Here is a 22,996-nt window from a genome sequence, read left to right on the forward strand (position 1 = left end):
TCCCTGGTTTAGGAATAGCAGTAATCACAGAACGCAGTAAGTCAATTGGCAAGGAACTAGAGAGGGCAGCATGACCGAAGAGGCTAGTCAAATGAGGGCAAGGATTTGAACGCTTGGAGGATTTTCTTTTCGCAAAATGATTGAAAGCATAAATCTCTTTGAGAGGAATTAAGAGATGGCAGCTCAATGGAGTCTAGAAATTCTTTGATAGTCTTTTATGTGGGTTGTGGGGTGGAGTGGTCTTTATGGAGATTGTAGAGAGAGGAGTAGTAGTCGCTAAAGGCATCGGCAATCTCTTGGGGGTTGGTTAGGAGGAGTTTTGAGGTGGGGTGGTTAAGGGAGGTAATTTTGCTTTTGGCATGCTGAGTTTTAACTCTGCAAGCTAGGAGGGCTCCAGCTTTGTTCCCTAGGGAGTAGTATTTAGCCTTGGTAATTTTCAGGTTAGACTCCTATTTTAGTGATAGCAGTGAGCGTACATTTTGCCTTGCTAGGAATAGATCGTTCATTAGGCGGGGAGAGGACGTCTGTTTTTATTTTGGGCTTCTAAGCCTTCTATCCGATGTGTATGGCCTCGTCGATCTGCTTAGTCCTCTGGTTCGTGCTTTTGCTATTCAACTGAATGAGTATCCCACGCATGTAGGCTTTATACAGTGCCTTTCAAAAGTATTCACCCCCCTTGGCATTTTTTCGTGTTTTGTTGCCTCACAGTATGGAATTAACATGGATTGTTTGAGGATTTGCATAATTTAATTTACAGAAATGCCCAAAACTTTGAAGATGTTTTTTTTATTGTGAAGCCAACAACAAATAGGACAAAATAACAGAAAAAGTCAATTTGCATAACTGTTCACCCCCTAAAGTCAATACTTTGTAGAGCCACCTTTTGTGGCTATCACAGCTCCAAGTCACTTTGGATAAGTCTCAATTCAAAACATTTCGTCACTTCTGAAGTTGGATTCTGTCGTCAGAAAATTTTCTGATGGTGAGTACCCTCTTCACTTTCGATTTGAGACTAGCATCAAACAAAAAACTGAAGAAAATTTGTCCAATAATCTGACAGTGTGTACAAGGCTTTAGGCTTTGGCAGAAACACATTGGTGTTCTTCTTGGTTTGTTTGGATGTCCCAATTTGCTTCTCTTTTATCAAATAAAGCATTGTGAAGGATTGCTATTGATTCCAGCTCTGGTGTGTTGCTTGGCCTTCATGATGCTGTTTGTTCACTAAGGTTATCTAACAAACCTCAGAGGGCTTCACAGAACAGTTGTATTTATACTGAGATTAAATTACAAACAGGTTGACTCTATTTACTAATTAGGTGACTTCTAAAGGCAATTGGTTCCACTAGATTTTAATTGGGGGTATCAGAGTAAAGGGGCTGAATACAAACGCATGCAACAATTTTCAGATACTTATTGGTAAAAAATGTGGAAAACCAGTTGTCATTTTCCTTCCACTTGACAATTATGTGCCACTTTTTGTTGATCTATCACAGGGGTTTCCAAACTATGGCCCTCCAGTTGTTCAGGAACTACAATTCCCATCATGCCTAGTCATGTCTGTGAATGTCAGAGTTTTACAATGCCTCATGGGACGAGTAGTTTTGCAACAGCTGGAGAGCTGTAGTTTGGAGATCACTGATCAAACCCCCCCCCCCCAAAAATGTATGTTTTTGGTTGTAACATGACAACATTTGGAACATTTCAAGGGGTATGAATACCTTTTCAAGGCACTGTATTGTGACTTCTCCCAAACATGCTAGTTTCCTAGCTACTGACCCACTGGTTTTATTACTTTGAGAAACTGACCGGAAACAAGTATGCAGTGTAGTAAAGTCAAAAGACAGGGCAGTCTCTGAGGTCCTTATCTGCATTCATGCTTTTGGTCAGTGACCCAAAGTATTAGAGGAGCTCCAGGCTCCTTCAGCAAAAATAAGTCAGCGGCTACTAATACTGTATACTTTTAACATTAGGACACTTAACTGTCCTGGAATCCAGCGGTTTCTTCACCCCAGCCAATTTTTCAATCGTCTCTCGGGTGCTGCCGGTGCCATTTCTTGTAAGAGAAGTGAAGCGCACTGCACTTTGTGCATGGCCCGGCGGCGAGAGAAGGAGAGGGGGGCCACTTTCCAGGTGACTTTGCCACGGCAAAGCACCCGGAAGTGGGAGCGGGTACCTGTCAAAACAAGGTACCCCCTCCCCTCTCCCCCCTGAAATGTGCCAGATGGTGGCGGGGTGTGAGCAAACAACCACAGCTTCTCCTTTTGGGTAGAGCTCCGCTTTTAAATCAAGAGGGTCAGCATACCAACCAGGAATATAGCAGAAGGAGAGAACAGTAATGTTATCTTCCATGTGATATGTTTTCCTTTAACTGAAAACTGAATCAGATTCAGTACTATGTAACGGATTAGATTTCATTGGCAAAGCAGTGTCTCCAAATGTTTTTTCACTTCCATTTTTTGGAGAAACACAACTGCAGCTTACGATTCTATTTATGCACATATTTGTTCTTCTGTAATTCTAATACCATAGTAGAGCAGCATCTAGGTTCAAGTTCAGATTGTGCGCCATTCTATGGTAATACTTAATCCTCATTTGCAAGTTCAAGGTTGCTCACGATGGCTGCCCATACAGAAGCAGGGAATTTAAAAAATGCAGCTTACCCCGGGAAGAATTCATACCTCATATATAAACCAAATCTTTTCTAGTTCTGTAGATTTTAGAATATCACATAAGTGAATGTAAATGTTTTTGTATAATTTTTTTCTTTTCTTTTCTTTTTTTTTTTTTTAATTTCTAATCTGCTATATAATTTGACATCTACTGATCATTACATGCATGGCCAGTGCAAGACACAGATGACTACATAAATGCTGTTTAATAAGCATTTTCACTGGCATAGTTAATAGGATCATTGTTTTAAGCAGTAGCAGCATAATGTTCTTTATTGCTTAGCCACTATGAAGTATATTACATCATATGTATCTAACAGATTTACCTGTTAAACTATAAGACTATTCTTGCTCACCTCTTCATTAACTTCAGTGTGTGTATGAGTATCTTGTCTCAACTGCATCTTGGAGTCTGTTTCACTCTAGTCATAACATGAATGAGCCCATTTATTCTGATGGCCATTTAAACGAATTAGTTAAGCAAGGTTATGATTGATGAGCTTATTATTCTATTCTGGATTTTTTTTTTACTTTTATAATACATGTTAAAATTTACATGTATTTTGACTTTGCTTGCTAAGGCATATGTATGTATACATTGCAAATTCTGGCACGCAAAGGAATGAAGTCCCTTTTATTTAATATCTCAGTACTTTTATTATAATCACACACATGTTTAAATATACATTAGTATACAGGTGCATCTAAAGAAATTAGAACATGGTCTAAAAGTTATTTATTACAGTAATTCAATTAAAAAAGTGAAACTTCTCTATTATATAGATTCATTACACACACACTGATCTATTTCAAGCATTTCTTTCTTTTAATTTTGATGATTATGGCTTACGGCTAGTGAAAACTCAAAATTCAGTATCTCATAAAATTAGAATATTACATAAGACCAATAATAAAAGAAAACAAATACTTTTCAGTAAGCCAACATTTCTGTATGTCCATGTACACTATAGTGTGTACTCAATACTTGGTTGGGCTCCTTTTGCATGAATTGCTGCATAAATGCGGCGTGGCATCAAGGCCTTCAGCCTGTGGCACTGCTGAGGTGTTATGGAAGCCCAGGTTGCTTTGATAGCGGCCTTCAGCTCGTCTGCATTATAGGTTCTGGTGTCTCATCTTCCTCTTGACAAGACTCCACAGATTCTCTATGGGGTTTAGATCAGGCAAGTTTGCTGGCCAATGAAGCACAGTGATACCATGATCATTAAACCAGGTATTGGTACTTTTGGCAGTGTGAGCAGGTGCCAAGTCCTGCTGGAAAATGGAATCAGCTTTAGAATTACCTTGCAGAGGGCTGCGCTGACTTTGGACTTGATAAAACACAGTGGACCAACAACGGCAGATGACATGGCTCCCCAAATCATCACGGACTGTGGAAACTTCACACTAAACCTCATGCACCTTGGATTCTGTGCCTCTTCACTCTTCCTCCAGACTCTGGGACCTTGATTTTCAAATGAAATGCAATATTTACTTTCATTCGTAAAGAGGACTTTGGAAGGCGTCAGCATGCCAAGACATTTTGGACAATTTCATGCTCCCAGCTTTGTGGGAACAGTTTGGGGATGGCCCCTTCCTGTTCCGACATGACTGCACAACAGTGCACAAACAAGGTCCATAAAGACATGAATGAACAAGTTTAGGGTGGAAGAACTTGACTGACCTGCACAGATGCCTGACCTCAACCTGATAGAACACCTTTGGGGTGAATTAGAATGGAGACTGCGAGCCAGGCCATCTCGTTCACATCAGTGCCTGACCTCACAAATGCACTTCTGAAAGAATGGTCAAACATTCCCATTGACACACTCTTAAACCTTGTGGACATCCTTCCCAGAAGAGTTGAAGCTGTTATAGTTGCAAAGGGTGGGCTAACTCAATATTGATACTTACAGACTAAGATTGGGATGCCATTAAAGTTCGTGTATGTGTAAAGGCAGGCGTTCCAATGCTTTTGGTAATATAGTGTGTGTGTGTATATATGCATGTGTGTTTGTGTGTGTGTATGTATATATATATACATATACACACATACATATAATTTGCATTCCTGTGTGAATCGCATGTGATCCGCATGCGGTGCAATTTTAGCCCATTCATTTGAGTGGGTTGAAATCGCAAGACTGCACCAAAAGTAGTGCATCAACAGGGCTGCAAATCAACAGAGCCGTATGTTGCTACTGTACCATGCGATCAGCTGCAGGCAAAGACACTGCATTTGTGACCTGCATTTGGGGCGCCGTTAAATTAACACTGACACCCACTGCGGATTGCAAGTGCAGTGCGTTTTGAACGCAGTACAGGAAACAGGCTGTAAAGCAAGATTAGGGATAGAGCTGTTATTTGTGATTGAGTAGGGTTAACCACTTGCCGACCAGCCGGCGTCATTATACTGCGGCAGGTCGGCAGGATCCTGCGAGCTGTCGTAGTTATAAGTTGGCTCCTTTAAGCGGGATAGCAGGCCCGCTGCACTCGGGAGGGGGAGGTGCCGATGCTCATGGCCGCGATGACTGCCGACCGCGAGCGATCGCAGGCATGAGAAGCAGAACAGGGACGTGTGTGTGTGTAAACACACAAATCCCTGTTCTGTTCTGAGAGGAGATGCAGATCGTGAGTTCCTAATAGCTAGGAACCACGATCTGTCATCTCCTATAGTCAGTCCCCTCCCCCTACAGTTAGAACACACAGTCAGGGAACACAGTTAACACCTTGATCGCCCCCTAGTGTTAACCCCTTCCCTGCCAGTGACATTTATACAGTAATCGGTGCATTTTTATAGCACTGATAGCTGTATAATTGTCAGTCGTCCCAAAAATGTGTCAAAAGTGTCCCATCTGTCCGCCATAATGTCGCAGTCATGATAAAAATCACAGATCGCCGCCATTACTAGTAAAAAAAAAAAATAATAAAAATGCCATAAATCTATCCCTTATTTTGTAGATGCTATAACTTTTGCGCAAACAAATCAATATATGCTTATTGCGATTTTTTTTTATTACCAAAAATATGTAGAATACATATCGGCCTAAACTGAGAATAAAAATGATCATTTTTTTTTTAAAAAAAGCTATTTATTATAGCAATAACTACAAAATGTGTTTTGTTTTGTTTTTTCTCCAAAATTGTCGCTTTTTTTTGTTTATAGCGCAAAAAATAAAAACCGGCGAGATGATCAATTACCACCAAAAGTAAGCTCTATTGGTAGGAAAAAAAGGATGTCAATTTTGTTTGGGTACAGGATCGCACGACCGGGCAATTGTCAGTTAAAGCGACGCAGTGCCGTATCGCAAAAAGTGGTCTGGTCATTGAGCAGCCAAATCTTTCGGGGCTGAAGTGGTTAATGACAAATGGGTAGTGGCAGGTCTACAAACATGGTGGGCACATAGGAGGAATAACTGTGCTCTTGCAACATAGAGAGCCATGTAGATCAGGAGAGCATAGGCAGAATGAGGGAAGATTAAGAATAAACACACAAGTAAAATCAAAGGTTGAGCTGTATTTAGAGCAGCACTGACCTTGTGAACAATATTTTAGGATTCAGGTAGAAATTAATTTGCCATAATTGACATTTGAAGTACATTAAAAAATAATTTTAAAACAAGTTAACAAATGTATAGATAAATATCACAGGTGTAATGTGTTTTGGGAAGATGGGGTGGAGAATGAGCTGACAGCAGTTGAGCACTTTTTACCAATCATATTATCCATTATCACTTATTTAGGACATCATTGTCCCTACTGAATTAATTATGATAAGGCATTGCAGCCACAGATATTCCAATTAATGTTATAATTTTCTAAAATGCATGCCCATTTGGATGCCCATAATTTATCTAGTTGCAAAATTAGTGCATGGGATCTTGAATCCACAAGTTTGTACTTTGCTAGAACTCTTTACCATCAAAAGGAACAGCTAAAAACCTTGGCCATCTGCACACAAATGGAATTCATTCCCAGGCCTATTTGGTGGATCATTTAGCTATAAATCCCTTCTTGTGTTATTTACCATTATTGCAGTTCCTCCTTATATATTTCTTTTTCTGTTTAATGTCTGCTTTAAATATTTAAATGCCACCATTAATATTTCTTGCGGTGCAGGATGAATTATGCTGAAGTAGCGTGACTCGTGTTTGTGTATTTGTGCTTCATTTGAAGGTCATTCAGTGCGACTGCTGGGTCAGAAAAAGGATAATGGAAAAAGGTTGGGAGGAGCTCGATTGGATTTGCCAAAGATTAGGAAGAACCCACTGATAGAAATCATTTCCATCAATACAGGGTAAGCTTCTTTCAAATTTGCTCATAAAATATTTAGTGCTGCCTTAGAATTCAATTTCATATTTCTTCTGACATCGCGCTTTCTGCTGTTCAACTTATTAAAAAACTAAAATTTTCTGAAACCCTGTGAAACTCTCAGGGGTATCTTTCCAGTGCTGAAAATATTTACTCTCTTTAATTTTTGCTGGTTAACTTTTTAGTTTTATGCATTATTTTCTGTATTCAGTATTTAGATTCTTAGGCCCATGTACATGGGATGCTGAGGCAAAGTCCTCTGAACGAATTTTCTTGATACCTTGAAACCGGCGTTTAAAACACCTGTTTAACCGCGTTTTTGTGTCTAAAAGCGTTTATTAAGATGACCTCATTTAAGACCCTCCCCAAGCTCAAAAAACATTGTTAGTTAATTATTTCAGCCATTTTGACCAGAGTGAGTAGCAGCAGCAAAGAGAGTAGTTGTCTACTTGTATTTTCCTCTATTTCTGTGCTTTTTTTGCAATGGATCCAATAATGAGCATATGTGAGGAAATGTTCCTGACATTTGATGAGGCTAGAATGACGTAGACAATTGCGTGAGAGGTCCAGAGTCACCTGCCACAAGTTGTGCATTGTCCACTTGCCACGTCACCTGCCACAAGTTGTGCATTGTCCATTTGCCACGTCACCTGCCACAAGTTGTGCATTGTCCATTTGCCACGTCACCTGCCACAAGTTGTGCATTGTCCACTTGCCACCTCACCTGCCACAAGTTGTGCATTGTCCACTTGCCACGTCACCTGCCACAAGTTGTGGATTGTCCACTTGCCACGTCACCTGCCACAAGTTGTGGATTGTTCACTTGCCACAAGTTGCGGATTGTCCACTTGCCACGTCACCTACCACAAGTTGCGGATTGTCCACTTGCCACTTCACCTGCCACAAGTTGCTTGTTCAAGTCTAACAACATATGGGTCAAATTCCAATTATACTTTGGATAACAGCAATGCTAGTGGTGTATTGGATTGGATCAAGGGCTCATTATGGTATATAAATGGTCTATGAATCATTGCAAGCAATTACAAGTTTTTAAAATATTTTTTGTAATGGTTTTTCATCATTTGCCATAATTTTTGAGATTTTTAATATAAAAAAAATAGGGCACCTTTTAAAAACGCTTATAAACGAAAACGCAGCTAAACGCAGGAACCGCTTTAAGTCCTCATGCACACGGACGTTTTACAGCTGCTTTTTTTTTAGCTTTTTTTGCAGCTTAAAAAGGCCTGTCTATGTTAGTCTATGGCTTCATGCCCACCTAGGCGTTTTTGAGCTGCAAGTGGCATAGGCGTTTTTAAGCTGTAAAAAAAACTCAGGACCAGTGGGTTCTGAGAGACGTTTTTCAGCTGTAAAAACGCTCAAAAATGTCATTCACCAACGTTTTTTAACGTTTTTGATCCATTAAAAAAAAAAAAAAAATAAAAAAAAAAAAAAAAAGCTAAAAAACGTTAACGCAGAAAAACGCTCAAAAACGCTGAAAAAAGCTGAAAAAAGTTAAAAAGAATCACTGCAAAGATACTGGCGTTTTCATAACGTTATTTTAACAGCCTGTGTGCATGAGGGCTTAGCATCTGAAACGTTGAAATCTTCTGCGTCTGAACCCACGCAACTGCAAAAAAAGGCAATGAACGAGACTGTGTACATGGTCACATAGGATAACATTGAATGAGTTTAGGGGCAGTTGAAAAAAGCGTCCAACTGCCTCTGAACGTGTGTTTAGCAGTCCCGTGTACATGGGCCCTTACTTCTACAGTTACTGGCTTTCTTGACCAAAGAAAGTATTTAGTCAAAACACATGGGGACACACGCCTTCTCTTTAGGTTAGTATTATGACCACTAGTGAAATTTAAGGTCACTAACACATCTTTAGTGGATTAGTATGCCTTGTGTGGTTGTTTTTTAGGGTTAAAATGTAAGTAGTATGTTTTCTTTTCTATACAAAAGCCCCAGTAGACATTGAAACCATCATGAATGCATGACATTGGAGTTATACCGTTTGATAGGGTTACTTCCATGGTTGATTCTTAAGACAGCTTTCTAAGCATAGACAAGTTTTTTGAGTGCCGTGGCCATACAGGATGAAACTGTCTACTACTACACTACTACAGCCTTAATTATACCAACATCACAGTTTCAGATCTATTTTAAATAACAAAGGTTAGAATTTGAACTTGGCAAACCTTTTACACTGTTTTTTTACATTAAACTTCTTTAATTTTTTTAAGTATCTTAATAATAATAATAATGATGATAAACCATGTAAAGATAAAAAAAAAAAACCTTTTGCTGTACTACTCAACCTAAGTCCATAAAGCCTCTTTTACACTGGGGCGGTTTGCAGGCGCTATTGCACTAAAAATAGCGCCTGCAAACCGACCTGAAACTGCCGCTGCTGTGTCTCCAGTGTGAAAGCCCGAGGGCTTTCACACTGGATCGGTGCGCTGGCAGGATGGGAAAAAAAACTCCTGCAAACAGCATCTTTGGAGCGGTGAAGGAGCGGTGTATACACTGCTCTTTCACTGCTTCTGCCCATTGAAATCAATGGGGCAACGCGGCTATACTGCCGGCATAGCGCCGCTGTAGCGGCGCTTTGCGGGTGGTTTTAACCCTTTTTCGTCCGCTAGCGGGGGTTAAAACCACCCTGCTAGCGGCCAAATACCGCCGCTAAAAATAGCGACGTTTTACCGCCGATGCCCCCACCGCCCCGGTGTGAAAGGGGCCTAACTGTTCACTGACATTTTTTTCTTTTTGCCACTAAGGCCTTTTTTACACTTGTACGACACGAAAGTTGCATGGCATGCATCCGACTTCAATGAACAGGGATCCAACTTTGATCCCTGACAATACCAGGCATCTGTTATGAATCTTCAGGGGGAACTCCACGAACAGTGTAAAAAAAAAAAAAAATGACATGGGTTCCCCCTCCAAGAGCATACCAGGCCCTTTGGTCTGGTATGGATTTTAAGGGGAACCCCCACGCCAAAAGAACTGCGTGGGAGTCCCCCTCAAAATTCATACCAGCCCTTTACCCGAGCACACAGCCCGGCAGGTCAGGAAAGGGGACCGAGGGCCCTCCTCAACCGTACCAGGCTGAATGCCCTCAACATGGGGGGGTGGGTGCTTTAGGGCAGGGGGGCCCTGCGCCCCCCACCCCAAAGCACTTTGTCCCCATGTTGATGAAGACAAGGGCCTCTTCCTGACAACCCTGGCCGTTTGTTGTCTGGGTCTGTGGCCGGGTGCTTAACGGAATATGGAAGCCCCCTTTAACAAGGGGGGGCCCCAGATCCTGGCTTCCCACCCTTTGTGAATGAGTATGGGGTACATTGTACCCCTACCCATTTACCTAAAAAAGTGTCAAAAATAAAACACAGTACACACGTTTTTAAAGTAATTTATTAGGCAGCTCCGGGGGCTCCTCCGACTTCTCCCGTCTCCAGCTTTTCTCCCTCTCCTGGCGATGTCTTGTGCCTCCTCCGGTTCTTCTCTCCTCTCCGGGTCTGCTCCGCTTTCTTCTCACTGTTTTGCCAGGTCTTCTCCGCTATCCTCTCCCTCTGTTCTTCCGATGTTGACACAACGCTCTCTCCCGCTCTGATGCTGGCTGCGTGGTGTGCGACTACTTATATTGGCATGGTGCTTGGTCAACAGGTGGCGTCATCTGGAGGCACGCCCCTTATGATGTGACCGCACGGGACATGGTGGGCAGTGACGTCATAAGGGGGGCCCCCGGTGACCCCGCCCCATGCCAATATAAGTAGTGGCACACCGCGTACCCAGCATTAGAGCAGGAAAGAGCGTTGTGTCAACATTGGAAGAACAGAGGGAGAAGACAGTGGAGAAGACCCGGCAAAAGAGCGAGAAGACAGTGGAGAAGAACTGGCAGAGGCAGAAGACCTCATCGGAGGAGGAGACCTCATCGGAGGAGGAGACATCACCAGAAGAGGGAGAAGTCGGAAGAGACCCTGGAGCTGCATAATAAATTACTTTAAAAACCTGTGCACTGTGTTTTATTTTTGACACTTTTTTTTTTTTTTTTAGGTGAATGGGTAGGGGTACAATGTACCCAATACTCATTCACATAGAGTGGGGGGCCGGCATCTGGGAACCTCCAGGGGGCTTCCAGATTCCGATAAGCTCCCCACCCACAGACCCTGACAACCAATGGCCAGGGTTGTCGGGTAGAGGCCCTTATCCTCATCAACATAAGGGTCAAGGTGCTTTGGGGTGGGGGGGCAGGGCCCCCCCGCCCCAAAGCACCCACCCCCCCCCATGTTGAGAGCATGCAGCCTGGTACAGTTCAGGAGGGGGGCTGCTGACTTGTCCCCACCGCCTTTCCTGACCTGCCTGGGCTGCGTGCTTGGATAAGGGTCTGGTATGGATTTTGGGGGGGTCCCCACTCAGATTTTTCGGCATGGGGGGTTTCCCTTAAAATCCATACCAGACCAAAGGGCCTGGTATGCTCTTGGAGGTTTTTTTTTGTTTTGTTTTTGTTTTTTTTACACATTTTGCGTGGAGTTCCCCTTCAAGATCATCTGAGCACAAGTCGCCTGCCAAAGTCAACTTTGATCCAACTTTAGTTATTCAGTGGGCTCAAGAAGTAGGATCAAAGCCAGACCAAAGTAGTGCAGGGACTACTTTGAAGTCGTACTAATATGAATGGTAGTCATTGGAAAACTTGGGGAACGACTTGTCATACGACTTTGCAGTCCCAAGTCATAGGACAAGTCGTAGAAGTGTGAAAGGGGCCTAAATGTCCAGAGACTTCTGGTTTTACCTGGTTACCCCATGTCTGCTTCAGTCATTGATGACTTATCTGCTATGGGCAGGCAGGCTATGTTGGTATACAGATTTATATACAGTATTTACCATCATTAGAGGGGATTTGGAATTTTATCAAAATAGTCCCATAAAGATAGTACAATTTTCTATGATTTGTTAGTATTCAACATATGATTCTAAATGTGTTTTTTCCCCTAAAATTGAGTTATACCTTAAAAACCAATTTGAGGCTATTATATTACAATTTGTTTTATTTGCTGTTCTGAGCTGACCATGACCTATTAATAGTTTACAAATGTATTTACTTCACTTGAAGGAATCCTGTACTGAGAGAAAGTGGCTTATGCCAATGTTTACCGTTCCCTTTATAAATTCTAGTTGCCTCAACTGCTGGTGCTGGTCCAGAAGCTTCATTACTTAGATACATGTATCCTGAAGAAGTATGCAGAGGAAGTATATTGGAAATTCTGACTTCACCTTGAATTTAAATAGTTGAAAAATTAAAATTAAAAGTATACAGAACACGGGTAGCACGCCCATTGTTTCTGCCCCACTGCTGCATCCCCCTTTCCCAGTTAAAAGCAATTCTCGGCTCTTAGGCCGCTCACATGGGGCTCTGCCATTTAGTTTCTGCCAGAAGTCACAGGAGCACTGTCCAGCTTCCAGCGGCAATCTCTGCCAACCTCAGGTATTCCATCACCATCTTTATTCCTAAACATCCAAAATTGAAGGTTTTGTGTCACATATAGAAAACTGGCAAGCGGGCAATCTCATTTGAAGAGGTTTGTCAGGTTTGTAAAGCTGCTACCTGATTTTATTAACACACAATTGCTGAATTCCACTAGGTGGATGTTTAGGCCTCTTTTAATGCAGGCTTTGGATGGAAGTACATCAGGTATTCTTTGAACTTCAAGCTACCCACGTTGTACACTGATGTTTTGTAGGGTTTGTTAGTGTTTAGTTGCTTTGTTGCCCGCCCCTCAGTTGTACGACATTTGGACATCCTTCTTGTCCCGGTATTAACCATGTGTTATCAACAATAAAGGAAACTAGGCTTTGTATTGTTCAGAACATTCTTTGTTTGGAGTTCATCATAGGGGTGCACAATGTTAATTCTGAGACAAGGGTCCCACCCCTTTGTTTTTATCATTCACTTCATAATTCACTCCTACTGTTTTTTCCCAAAACTGGGGCTTGATGGAAATAGGAGGGGCTATATCTTGCTTAGTAACAGCTTTGTTTGCTAGTGCCCAATCTCCTCTAGGCAGCAATATAATCATTTTGTATCGAAAGTAACCCTCTGTCTTTCAATGAACTCCAAGAAACAGGTTTTATGGTAAGTCCAAAAATCCTGTTTTTTGTACTCCTTTCTCTGCATTTTTTGGAGGACCTAGCACCCACCGCTCTGAAGACCTCCTTTGGAGTGATTAGTTTCAATGTGTTGAGGAAAATTCCTCTTTGTTGTACATTAGTTGTGTGTATACCTTCATCAGAAGCTACTGTTTCCCACCAATATGTATGTGAAGAGAATTTATTTTCTTCTCTATGCCTTGCACATGGGCTGTGTGTTTTCTTTCTTCAGAAACTAATGTCACTGACTGACCTGGGAAGAGAAAATTTCTATACAGTATTGCACACGAGACATTATCTTTCTGTAGTGAAAATCCTTTTTTCACTCTTGGATTGTACACTTCTCTCAGTGGCTAGGTACTGTCGTACATTAACTTTTTCTCTTTTTATTTTTCTAGCATAGAATTTATCGATTATATCGTACACAAAATGCTGGTATAGAGATGCATTACAGAGTTGTAAATGGTAACAGAAATTATGCTTGCCCACAACAAAAAAAATTAATAAAGCAATACTAGGAGCATATCTCTTCATGTAGATTGAGGCAATAATGTTTCGGAAGTATAGTTTGTACAGCTCTATGCAATAATATGTTGTATATGTCAATATCATACTTTGGTTTGTCGTGTAAGTATATAGCCAAAGGTACATCCAGCTAAAGCCCTTTGAGTTTATCAGAGGTTGTCATCCTCATAAGTTATTGTTATTGCCTTGAAATGTCATCCATATGCCCCATGGCTTTTGAAATTGTGCAGATATTCCAGCTTGTCTGCTATGCTATATATTTTTCATATACTAGTGTTAGGTCTATGTCGTTTAATATGAGGCACTGGGAATTAGGTTATACCTCCATTTCCTAAGCAACAGTAAACTACCTGTAAATTGCACATGCATAGTCATGAGTCTGAGTATCGGGAGGGGAAACAATTCATGCCTATACTAATAATTGCCAAGGCAGGGTTATGGCTAGTAAATACATCCTATCAAGTCAAAGAGTAAACAAAATATTATGTTCTAGGGACTTCTTATATGGAGAAATTTTTGCAACCCGGGAAGGGGGGGGTCCAATGCCAACAGACATGTATTTTCTGGGACAGTTCCCACTAATTTTTGCATTTGGCATTATTATTATTTTATGTTCTGTAACCACTGGGTATCAACAAAGGCTGTTCCACTCCACCTGCCCCAATGCTGACATGTCACTATTGTTTTTCACCTGTTTTTGCCTGCCGGCATCCTGGCTTGTACATCTCATACAGCATTGTTCCAGTCCCTAACTCACCCACAGAATGGGAGCCCAGATCCAGATGCTGAGGGGAACTGTTACTATGCAGTGACAGTGGGAGGGCAGGGCAAGCTCCTTACTTCATAGGAGAAGTGTGTTCTGAGGCTGGCAAGTATCCACTGGGACTCAAGCATCAGCCTGTGTCCCAGAAATTTTCAGCTGCAACCAGCACTGGATGTCTTGTTACTGTGGTTTAATGTGCTTAATCTTGGGGGTCACATGCCTGATGAAGGGCTCCGAAACATTGCTTTCTGCTGTAACAATGTGATCGCTGATTAAAGCTTTGGACTCATTTTTGGAGATCTTGGTGTGCTTGTGACATTTCTCTCGCTCAAATCTTGGGGATGAACACATGCCTCATTCACTTTGTTCACCTGGCTTGATCACAGCATGTTTTGCTCTGCATTTTTTTTAAGCAGCAGTTCTCTATCTGTATTGTATATACAGTGTTTCACTGAAAACACTTTCTGTTATACAGAGTTTAAATGTTTTCTGTCCTCTATATGAAAGGACATATACTAGCACTGGAACTATAAAGAGTAAGATTAGTATGACTGTACATAAAATGAAGCATTCCAAATTTCCCTCTGATCATAGAAACTAATAACCACGTCCAAGTGGATTCTAATACAAAAAATCTACTACGACTTTAGAGGCACACCATGTTATATTAAAATATTGGTTCTTTACTCAGACAACATACAGTATCCCACAAAAGTGAGTACACCCCTCGCATTTTTGTAAATATTTTATTATATCTTTTCATGTGACAACACTGAAGAAATTCCACTTTGCTTGTTTAACAGTGTAAATTTGCTGCCCCCTCCAAAATAACTCAACACACAACCATTAATGTCTAAACCGCTGGCAACAAAAGTGAGCACACCCCTAACTGATCATGTCAAAACTGGGCGCAAAGTGTCAATATTTTGTGTGTCCACCATTATTTTCCAGTACTGCCTTAACCCTCTTGGGCATGGAGATCACCAGAGATTCATTGGTTGCCACTGGAGTCCTTTTCCACTCCTCCATGACGACATCACAGAGCTGGTGGATGTTAGAGACCTTGCACTCCTCCACCTTCCATTTGAGGATGCCCCACACATGCTAAATAGGGTTAGGTCTGGAGGCATGCTTGGCCAGTCCATCACCTTTACCCTGAGCTTCTTTAGCAAGGCAGTGGTTGTCTTAGAGGTGTGTTTGGGGTCGTTATCATGTTGGAATACTGCCCTGCGGCCCAGTCTCCGAAGCGAGGGGATCATGCTCTGCTTCAATATGTTGCAGTATATGGTGGCATTAGTGATTCCCTCAATGAACAGTAGCTCCCCAGTGCCGGCAGCACTCATGCAGCCCCAGACCATGACACTCCCACCACCATGCTTGACTGTAGGCAAGACACACTTGTCTTTGCACTCCTCACCTGGTTGCTGCTTGCTTGACACCATTCAAATAAGTTTATCTTGGTCTCATTAGACCACAGGACTTGGTTCCAGTAATCCATGTCCTTAGTCTGCTTGTCTTCAGCAAACTGTTTGCAGGCTTTCTTGTGCATCATCTTTAGAAGAGGCTTTTTTCTGGGACGACAGCCATGCCGACCAATTTGATGCAATGTGCGGCGTAAGGTCTGAGCACTGACAGGCTGATCCCCCCACCCCTTCAACTTCTGCAGCAATGCTGGCAGCACTCATATGACTATTTCACAAAGACAACCTCTGGATATGACGCTGAGGATATGCACTCAACTTCTTTGGTCGACCATGGCAAGGCCTGTCCTGTTAAACCGCTGTATGGTCTTGGCCACCGTGCTGTAGCTCAGTTTCAGGGTCTTGGCAAACTTTTTATAGCCTAGACCATCTTTATGTAGAGCAACGATATTTTATGAGAGAGCATCAATAGTATGAGAGAGTGAGAGCGGTAACACATTTAACACCCCTGCTCCCCATTCACACCTGAGACCTTGTAACACTGAGTCACATGACAACGAGGAGGGAAAATGGCTGATTATGCCCAATTTGGACTTTTTCAATTAGGGGTGTACTCACTTTTGTTGCCAGTGGTTTAGACATGGCTGTGTGTGAGTTATTTTGAGGGGACAGCAAATTTACACTGTTATACAAGCTGTACGCTCACTACTTTACATTGTAGCAAAGTGTAATTTCTTCAGTGTTGTTATATGAAAATATATAATAAAATATTTACAAAAAAATGAGTTTTGTGAGACACTGTACATAAAATATTCTCCATTATCTTGTACATAAAACATGTCAAAGTACAAATATTAAAATCTACTTTTGTTTGAATAGTACAGTTGCATCATGAAATACTGACGTTTTTGGCCCAACGTGTTTTATGGACATTATATACTTTTTCAGGAGCCAGTAATATACAGTACTATTCGTAGAATCATCTAGTATGTTTGCCACCATAAGCTATCAATGCAGAGTCTGCAGTTAATAAAGGATCACATTGACAACCCCCCCCCCCCCCCCAAAAAAAAGGCTTGAAACGTATGATCCAAACAAAGACTCCTGATGGAAACTCCAAGGCGGACCCCAAAAAGGAATGCAAGGTGCAGGGGTGGTATACAGACAGTGTGAGCATACTCCCAATAAAACACATAAATCCTCCTCTGTTGTATTAGAGGCTAAAATGGTAGTGCTGCAGTTAACCGAAAAATATACAAGGAAATCTGGTCTTTCTAGCAAGTCAGAGTGCTGCTATGTAAACCTTTCCCCAGGACCATATTGGATCCCCTTAATAGCTAACCACATAACCAAACATGTAGGCAGGTATAAGGTGTCTCTTTTTTATATATAAGACAATAGACAATATTTTATGTATGTTGTCTATGAATAAAGAACCAATTTTTTAATGTAGCATGGTGTGCCTCTAAAGTCCCACAAAGTAGATTTTTTGTTTTCTTTCCATTTTCTCAAATCTCCTTTCAGGACAACCTTGGAGAGAGCGCAGCTCTGCCCATTTTCCAGGAAACACATGCAGCCTTTAAATCCCTCCTCTTCCACCATGATTTCAGTTATTGTGTTTCCTCCACCATGGTGGAAGCACATGCTGGAACCAGGGAGTTGCGCTTTCTCCAAGGTGGAGGGAGAAGGCTTACCTTTGTGATTTGTGTGCAGTGACCATCCCAGCGCCCCCTCAGTATGGGCGATGGGTGTTCCGGAGTCCCTTGGTCTCTCCAGCTCAGAGAATGCAAGGGCCCGCAGGAAACATCGGCATCTATGTGCCCGGGGTTCGCTGGCATGGCCCTGGTGGCCGGGCGGGTGCCGCAGTTTGACAGCGGTGTGTTCCGCATGTCAGTAACGGGTCCTGGCCAGCGGGTGAAGTCATGTCCGGTGATGCGGCTTCCTGGGAGGTCATGGCACAAGTGGTTCCAAGCACCTGAGTTCAGTCAAATCCATGCTGGTACAGAGCCCGGCAGGCCAGGTTGAATCCCAGCAGCCACCATCCAGCCCAAGGGCATCCACCTCTAGGCCAGTAGAGGTCGTGGATTCAGGGCATGAGGGGGGAAAGTACTCTTCCCTCCCTCAGGGATTCAGATGAGGAGGAGGAGGAAGACGATAACCGAGCCTCTAGGTACAAGCTTTCTTTGGAGGAAGTAGACAACCTTCTGAGAGCGATCTACGCTACCCTCAAAATCCAGGAGGAAAAGGTGCAGCTGTCACGATAAAATGTACCGAGGACTAGATGACACTAAACATAGTGTTCCCAGTCCATAGAATCCTCTCGGATATGGTAAAGAAAGAATGGAAGGACTCAGAAAGAGGCCCCTTCTTTTCCAAGACCCTTAGGAGAAGGTTTCCCTTTGAAGATAAGGAGTCAGAGGTCTGCCTTTCACCTACAGTGGAACAAAACAACTTCAAGCCTGTGAAAAACATCATCTCCCAGGGATACAGTCTGGCGTTTTCAGAGTCCCCCCAAGCAGATTTTATGTTCCGTCCCTTTCAAGGGATCAAGAAAAAGCTTCCGCAATGATGAGCCTGCTGCAGGTTCTGATTCAACAGGAAGTGATTATCCAGGTCACAAAACATCAGGAATTCCGAGACTTCTATTCCCATATCTTCCTGGTGAAAAAGAATTTGGGGAAGTATTGGTGGACTCTGAACTTAAAGATCCTGAACAGATCGATCCGCTACAAACATTTCTAAATGGACACGATCCATTCAATCACGAAATTGCTGACTCCAGATTGTTTCATGGCATCCCTAGATCTAAGGGACGCCTATATAACTCCGGCTTCCCAATGCTTTCTACGTCTGCCCCTCAACCTGGGAACTTCAGTCTGGCATCTCCAATTCAGAGCTCTGCCATTCGGACTTTCATCCTCCCCCAGAATCTTTACAAAGATAATGGTGGAAGCCCTGGAACCTCTGAAGCTAATAGGGTTTTCAGTCATCCCATATCTGGACGACCTGTTTTCCGCGGACTCCAAAGAACAAGTCTTGACAAATCTCCAAGTGTCTCAGGCTCACCTCAAGAACTTGGGGTGGCTCTTGAATCTAGAAAAATCAAATCTAGAACCCATGCAGGAGGTGAAGTTTCTGGGCTATACGATGACATCTGTGCTTCAAAACGTTTTTCTGCCACAGGAGAAGATGGAGAAGATCCAATCTGTGGTGAGACAGATTCAAACCAATCTGTTTCAGTCCGATCAGCCATGGCAGTCTTAGGCCTTCTCATGACATCAATCCCAGCTATTCAGTGGGCCAGATTACATTCCAGCTACCTCCAGATGAATATCTTACAAAGATATTCGCACCAGGAGTCACTAGAAAAACAGATCAAACTTACCTCAAATGTAAAACGGGCGCTCTGGTGGTGGAGGGATCCAACCAATCTAGCAAAGGGTCTTTCCTGGGTCTTTTCTCTAGACAAGCATCTAACAGATGCAAGTTTTTGGGGCTGGGGAGCCTACCTTGACGGCCAAACCTCTCAGGGGGCCTGTTTCAAAGTGGAAGCCCGAAAGTCCTCAAGTTGGTGGAAACTGAAGGCCTTTTTTCTCGATCTCCTAACTTTCCAACAAGTGGTAAAGGGACAACACATTCAGGTTCTCTAAGACAATACAACTGCAGTAGCTTATGTATTGAAACAGAGAGGAACCAGGAGCAGAGGACTGCTAGAACTGGCCAGTCAGCTACTTACCTGGGCAGAACAGAATGTGGCCTCATTATCAGCAGTCCATCTGAAGGGATCCCAGAATCTGCTAGCAGACCTACTAAGCAGAAGACAGTGGTGGAAGTGGAGTGGAGTCTTAACCAAGAAGTGTTTTTGACAATCTCCGAAGCTTGAGGGCAACCTCAAATAGATCTGTTCGCTAGCCAACAGAACTCAAAAGTACAGGGGTTCTTCTCATTCCACCAAGAAGACCAGGCGCTAAGCATAGATGCTTTCGCCCATCTGTGGCATTACCAGCTGTGCTACGCCTTTCCCCCCTTTCCCCTGATACCACTGGTTCTAAGGAAATTCAGGGAGGAAAATACCAACCTGATGCTGGTCACTCCCTTTTGGCCAAAAAGACCCTGGTTCACAACACTACTAAACCTGGCTGCAGAACCTCCATGGAAGCTGTCGCCCAGAAAGGACCTGCTAGCGCAGGGGTCTGTGTATCATCCGGAAGCAGACTGGCTACATCTAACTGCCTGGTTTCTGAAGACCTCCTGAAAGCCAAGGGACTGTCTGATAAATTAGTGAAGACCCTACTTTCCAGTAGAAAGGAGGTAGAAAGGAGGTAACTCGGGCCATATAACTGAAAGTTTGGAAAAAGTTCAATTCCTGGTGCACCTCTAAGGGCCTCCAGGTCAAAAGTTTAGTGTCGGTCTTCTTTCTCCATGACGGAATGGAGAAGGGGCTGGAAGCCAGCACGCTGGAAATCCCAGGCGACGGCTCTATCAAATTTTTTTTATGAGAAGAGACTATCCAGAAAAATCCTAATTTCAAGATTTTTTTTTTTTTAAGGCATTTGCACGAAATAGACCGGTATCCCTTAGTTTTCCCCAGTTGGGATTTGTCTGTTGTTTTACAGGGTCTCACGGGAGCTCCGTTTGAACCCTTACAGAAAGCATCCTTACAAAACGTAGTTCTTAAAACTATTTTTCGGGTAGCCATCACGTCGGAAGAGTTGGTCAGCTTCAGATTCTGGCAGTCACAGAACCCTTTCTAGTTTTTTCAGACTGGGTGATCCTTCAAACAGATCCAGCTTTCCCACCAAAAGTTTCTTCAATTTTTCACCGTTCACAGAAAATAGTCTTGCCCACTTTCTCCTCAGCTCCTGCCAATCCAGGAGAAGAAGTTTTCCACACATTAGATGTGAGAAGATGCCTTCTACACTTTCTAACAGTCACCAAAGAATTCAGAAAATCAAACGCTCTCTTTGTGATATTCTCAGGCTCACGTAAAGGGGAGAAAGCGTCCAAAAGCACGCTGGGCAGATGGCTTAGATGGGCAATCACAGTAGCCTACAAAGCTAAGGGAGAAATACCCCCCTCAGGTATTGCTGCTCATTCTATGAGATCAAAGGCAGTTTCCTGGGCCGGTGCTACGCCTGAACAGATTTGCAAGGCTGCCACTTGGTCCAACTACTCGACATTTCTCCGACATTATAGGTTGGACTTACTGTCTGCCACAAATGAAGCCTTCGGCAGGAAGGTACTGCAGGCAGTAGTCCCACCCTAGGGTAATTTTCTCGATATTCCTCTCCAAGGTTGCCCTGAAAGGCGATTTGAGAAAGACTTGGTTAGTCTTACCGGTGACGGTCTTTCTAAGAGCCTTTCAGGACAACCGCTACTTCCCTCCCTTTTATCTTAGAAGTGGTTTTAAGTGTCTATCATGGTTGTTTGTGGTTTTCTGTGCTTTGTTTTCTAGTATGTCAGAGACCACACAATAACTGAAGCCATTGTGGAAGAGGAGGGATTTGAAGACTGTATGTGTTTCCTGGAAAATGGGTTGGAGCTGCGCTTTCTCCAAGGTTGTCCTGAAAGGCTCTTAGAAATACCGTCACCGGTAAGTCTAACCAAGTCTTTTTTCAATACTGATATGTGTGTATAGGGATGTGTCACTAATTGCTTTTTTAATAGATTCTAATACAGAGATGCAGAATATTCCTGATTCTGTTGGAGTTTGTCCAGAAAAATAGTTGTCAAATCTTGAATCCCCTTCTATCATTGGATATTAATGGTGTGGGGGGGGTCGCGGGGTCACATCAGCGGATTTCACTCAGTGCCTGTTTAAGTAAAACAAATGGAATCTGTATTCTTTCAATCCAGGCTATGCTTTCCACTTTAAATATGTGGTTTTCACTGTTTCCCTTCCTAAGACAGTGTCTGTTCTCTGTTCTTAATGTCCCACACCTGGACTGGTTATTTCTGGCTTTTTCAGTGTTCTCTAAGGACCATACTGTCAAGAAGTTGTAAACTATTTCTGATTCACAAACTAGGAATCTAGCAGCTGTTGGTGTTAACACTTGATTTCTTGATTACTGTATGTTGGCCAGGTGACTGTTGCATTGGCCTTTATGTGGGATGTGGCACTGGCTGTTTGATGGGCTAGGCCTCAGATGGGAGAGTATTTCTTCAACTTTTAGCTGAACTAATTAATGCTAATGCACAAGGGGTAAGACTGCTCTCTTACACTTGACTAAACAAAACTTTGAATTAATTGTGCAGGTTGATAAATTCTGCATTGTGTTTTTTAGTTTTCAGAAGTTGAGTTTTGGATCTCAAACCCACAAGCCTTTTCACCCCCTCCTCACCCACTTTCCTGAAACCTGAGAAATAATCCACTGCAATATGTGGACTTGCCCTACACTGCATGGTGTGGATGGTAGTATCCAAAATCAAGTTTTGATTCCTGTGTGTCTATGTCAAACAAACCACCTTTCAGTTTTTCAGGGATTGTTGAACCAGGGTGTTTTTTCCCAATTCTCTAACCACAAGTTTTCAAGGTTTTTTTTTTTTTTTTTTTAATTCTAACCTGTTTCAATTTCCAAAACCCAAGAAGGTGTGTTTATTTTTTTTTTTAGACTTCAAGGCTATGTGTTTTTTTTCATCCTCCAAAGTTTGGGATGGAATCTATTTATTCTGTTCTTGTCTATCTAAATCACAGAGACTTCATAGCATCTGGTAATATATAGGAATGCATATGTATACATTGTCATACTTCCAGGTCCTCATCAATTCTTTACTTTGCCATAGGGAGCAACCACTATCAGTTTTTGGCCTACCTTTTAGCCTTGCCTCAGTTCCAAATTTATTCCATAGGTTTCTTACCAGAGCGCACCACCTTCTTTATTTCAAGGGTTTTATGGCCTTCAGGTGTCTGGATGATCTGCACTTTAAGACCTGCCTGACTTTCTTTCAATAGGCAGACCCAGGATATCTCCAGTTGGATTGAAGTCTTTCCTGATTCCATCAAATCATTGGGAATACTTGCCCTTCTCTTGGATACCTTCAGGTTAAGGTCTTCCTGTCCCAGGAGACCTTGTTGAAACTGATTTCAAAGCAATCTCATTTACTCTATTCTACTCCTATGATACAGATAATTCTCATAGGGTGGGACAAATCCAGTTTTTTTTTTT

General features: G+C 42.5%; 1 protein-coding gene across 3 annotated transcripts in view; it reads left to right on the forward strand.

Moving 5' to 3' along the window:
- The window catches only part of CDKAL1 (CDKAL1 threonylcarbamoyladenosine tRNA methylthiotransferase), a 1,191,002-nt gene that overhangs the window by 290,464 nt on the left and 877,542 nt on the right, over positions 1–22,996 (forward strand). For all 3 annotated transcript variants that reach the window (XM_073631142.1, XM_073631141.1, XM_073631143.1), the window contains one exon: positions 6,843–6,963. In XM_073631142.1, the coding sequence (XP_073487243.1) occupies positions 6,843–6,963 (121 nt within the window). The remainder of the gene's footprint in view (positions 1–6,842; positions 6,964–22,996) is intronic.

This window comes from Aquarana catesbeiana, linkage group LG05, assembly GCF_042186555.1.
Source record: "Aquarana catesbeiana isolate 2022-GZ linkage group LG05, ASM4218655v1, whole genome shotgun sequence".
Taxonomy (NCBI): Eukaryota; Metazoa; Chordata; class Amphibia; order Anura; family Ranidae; genus Aquarana; species Aquarana catesbeiana.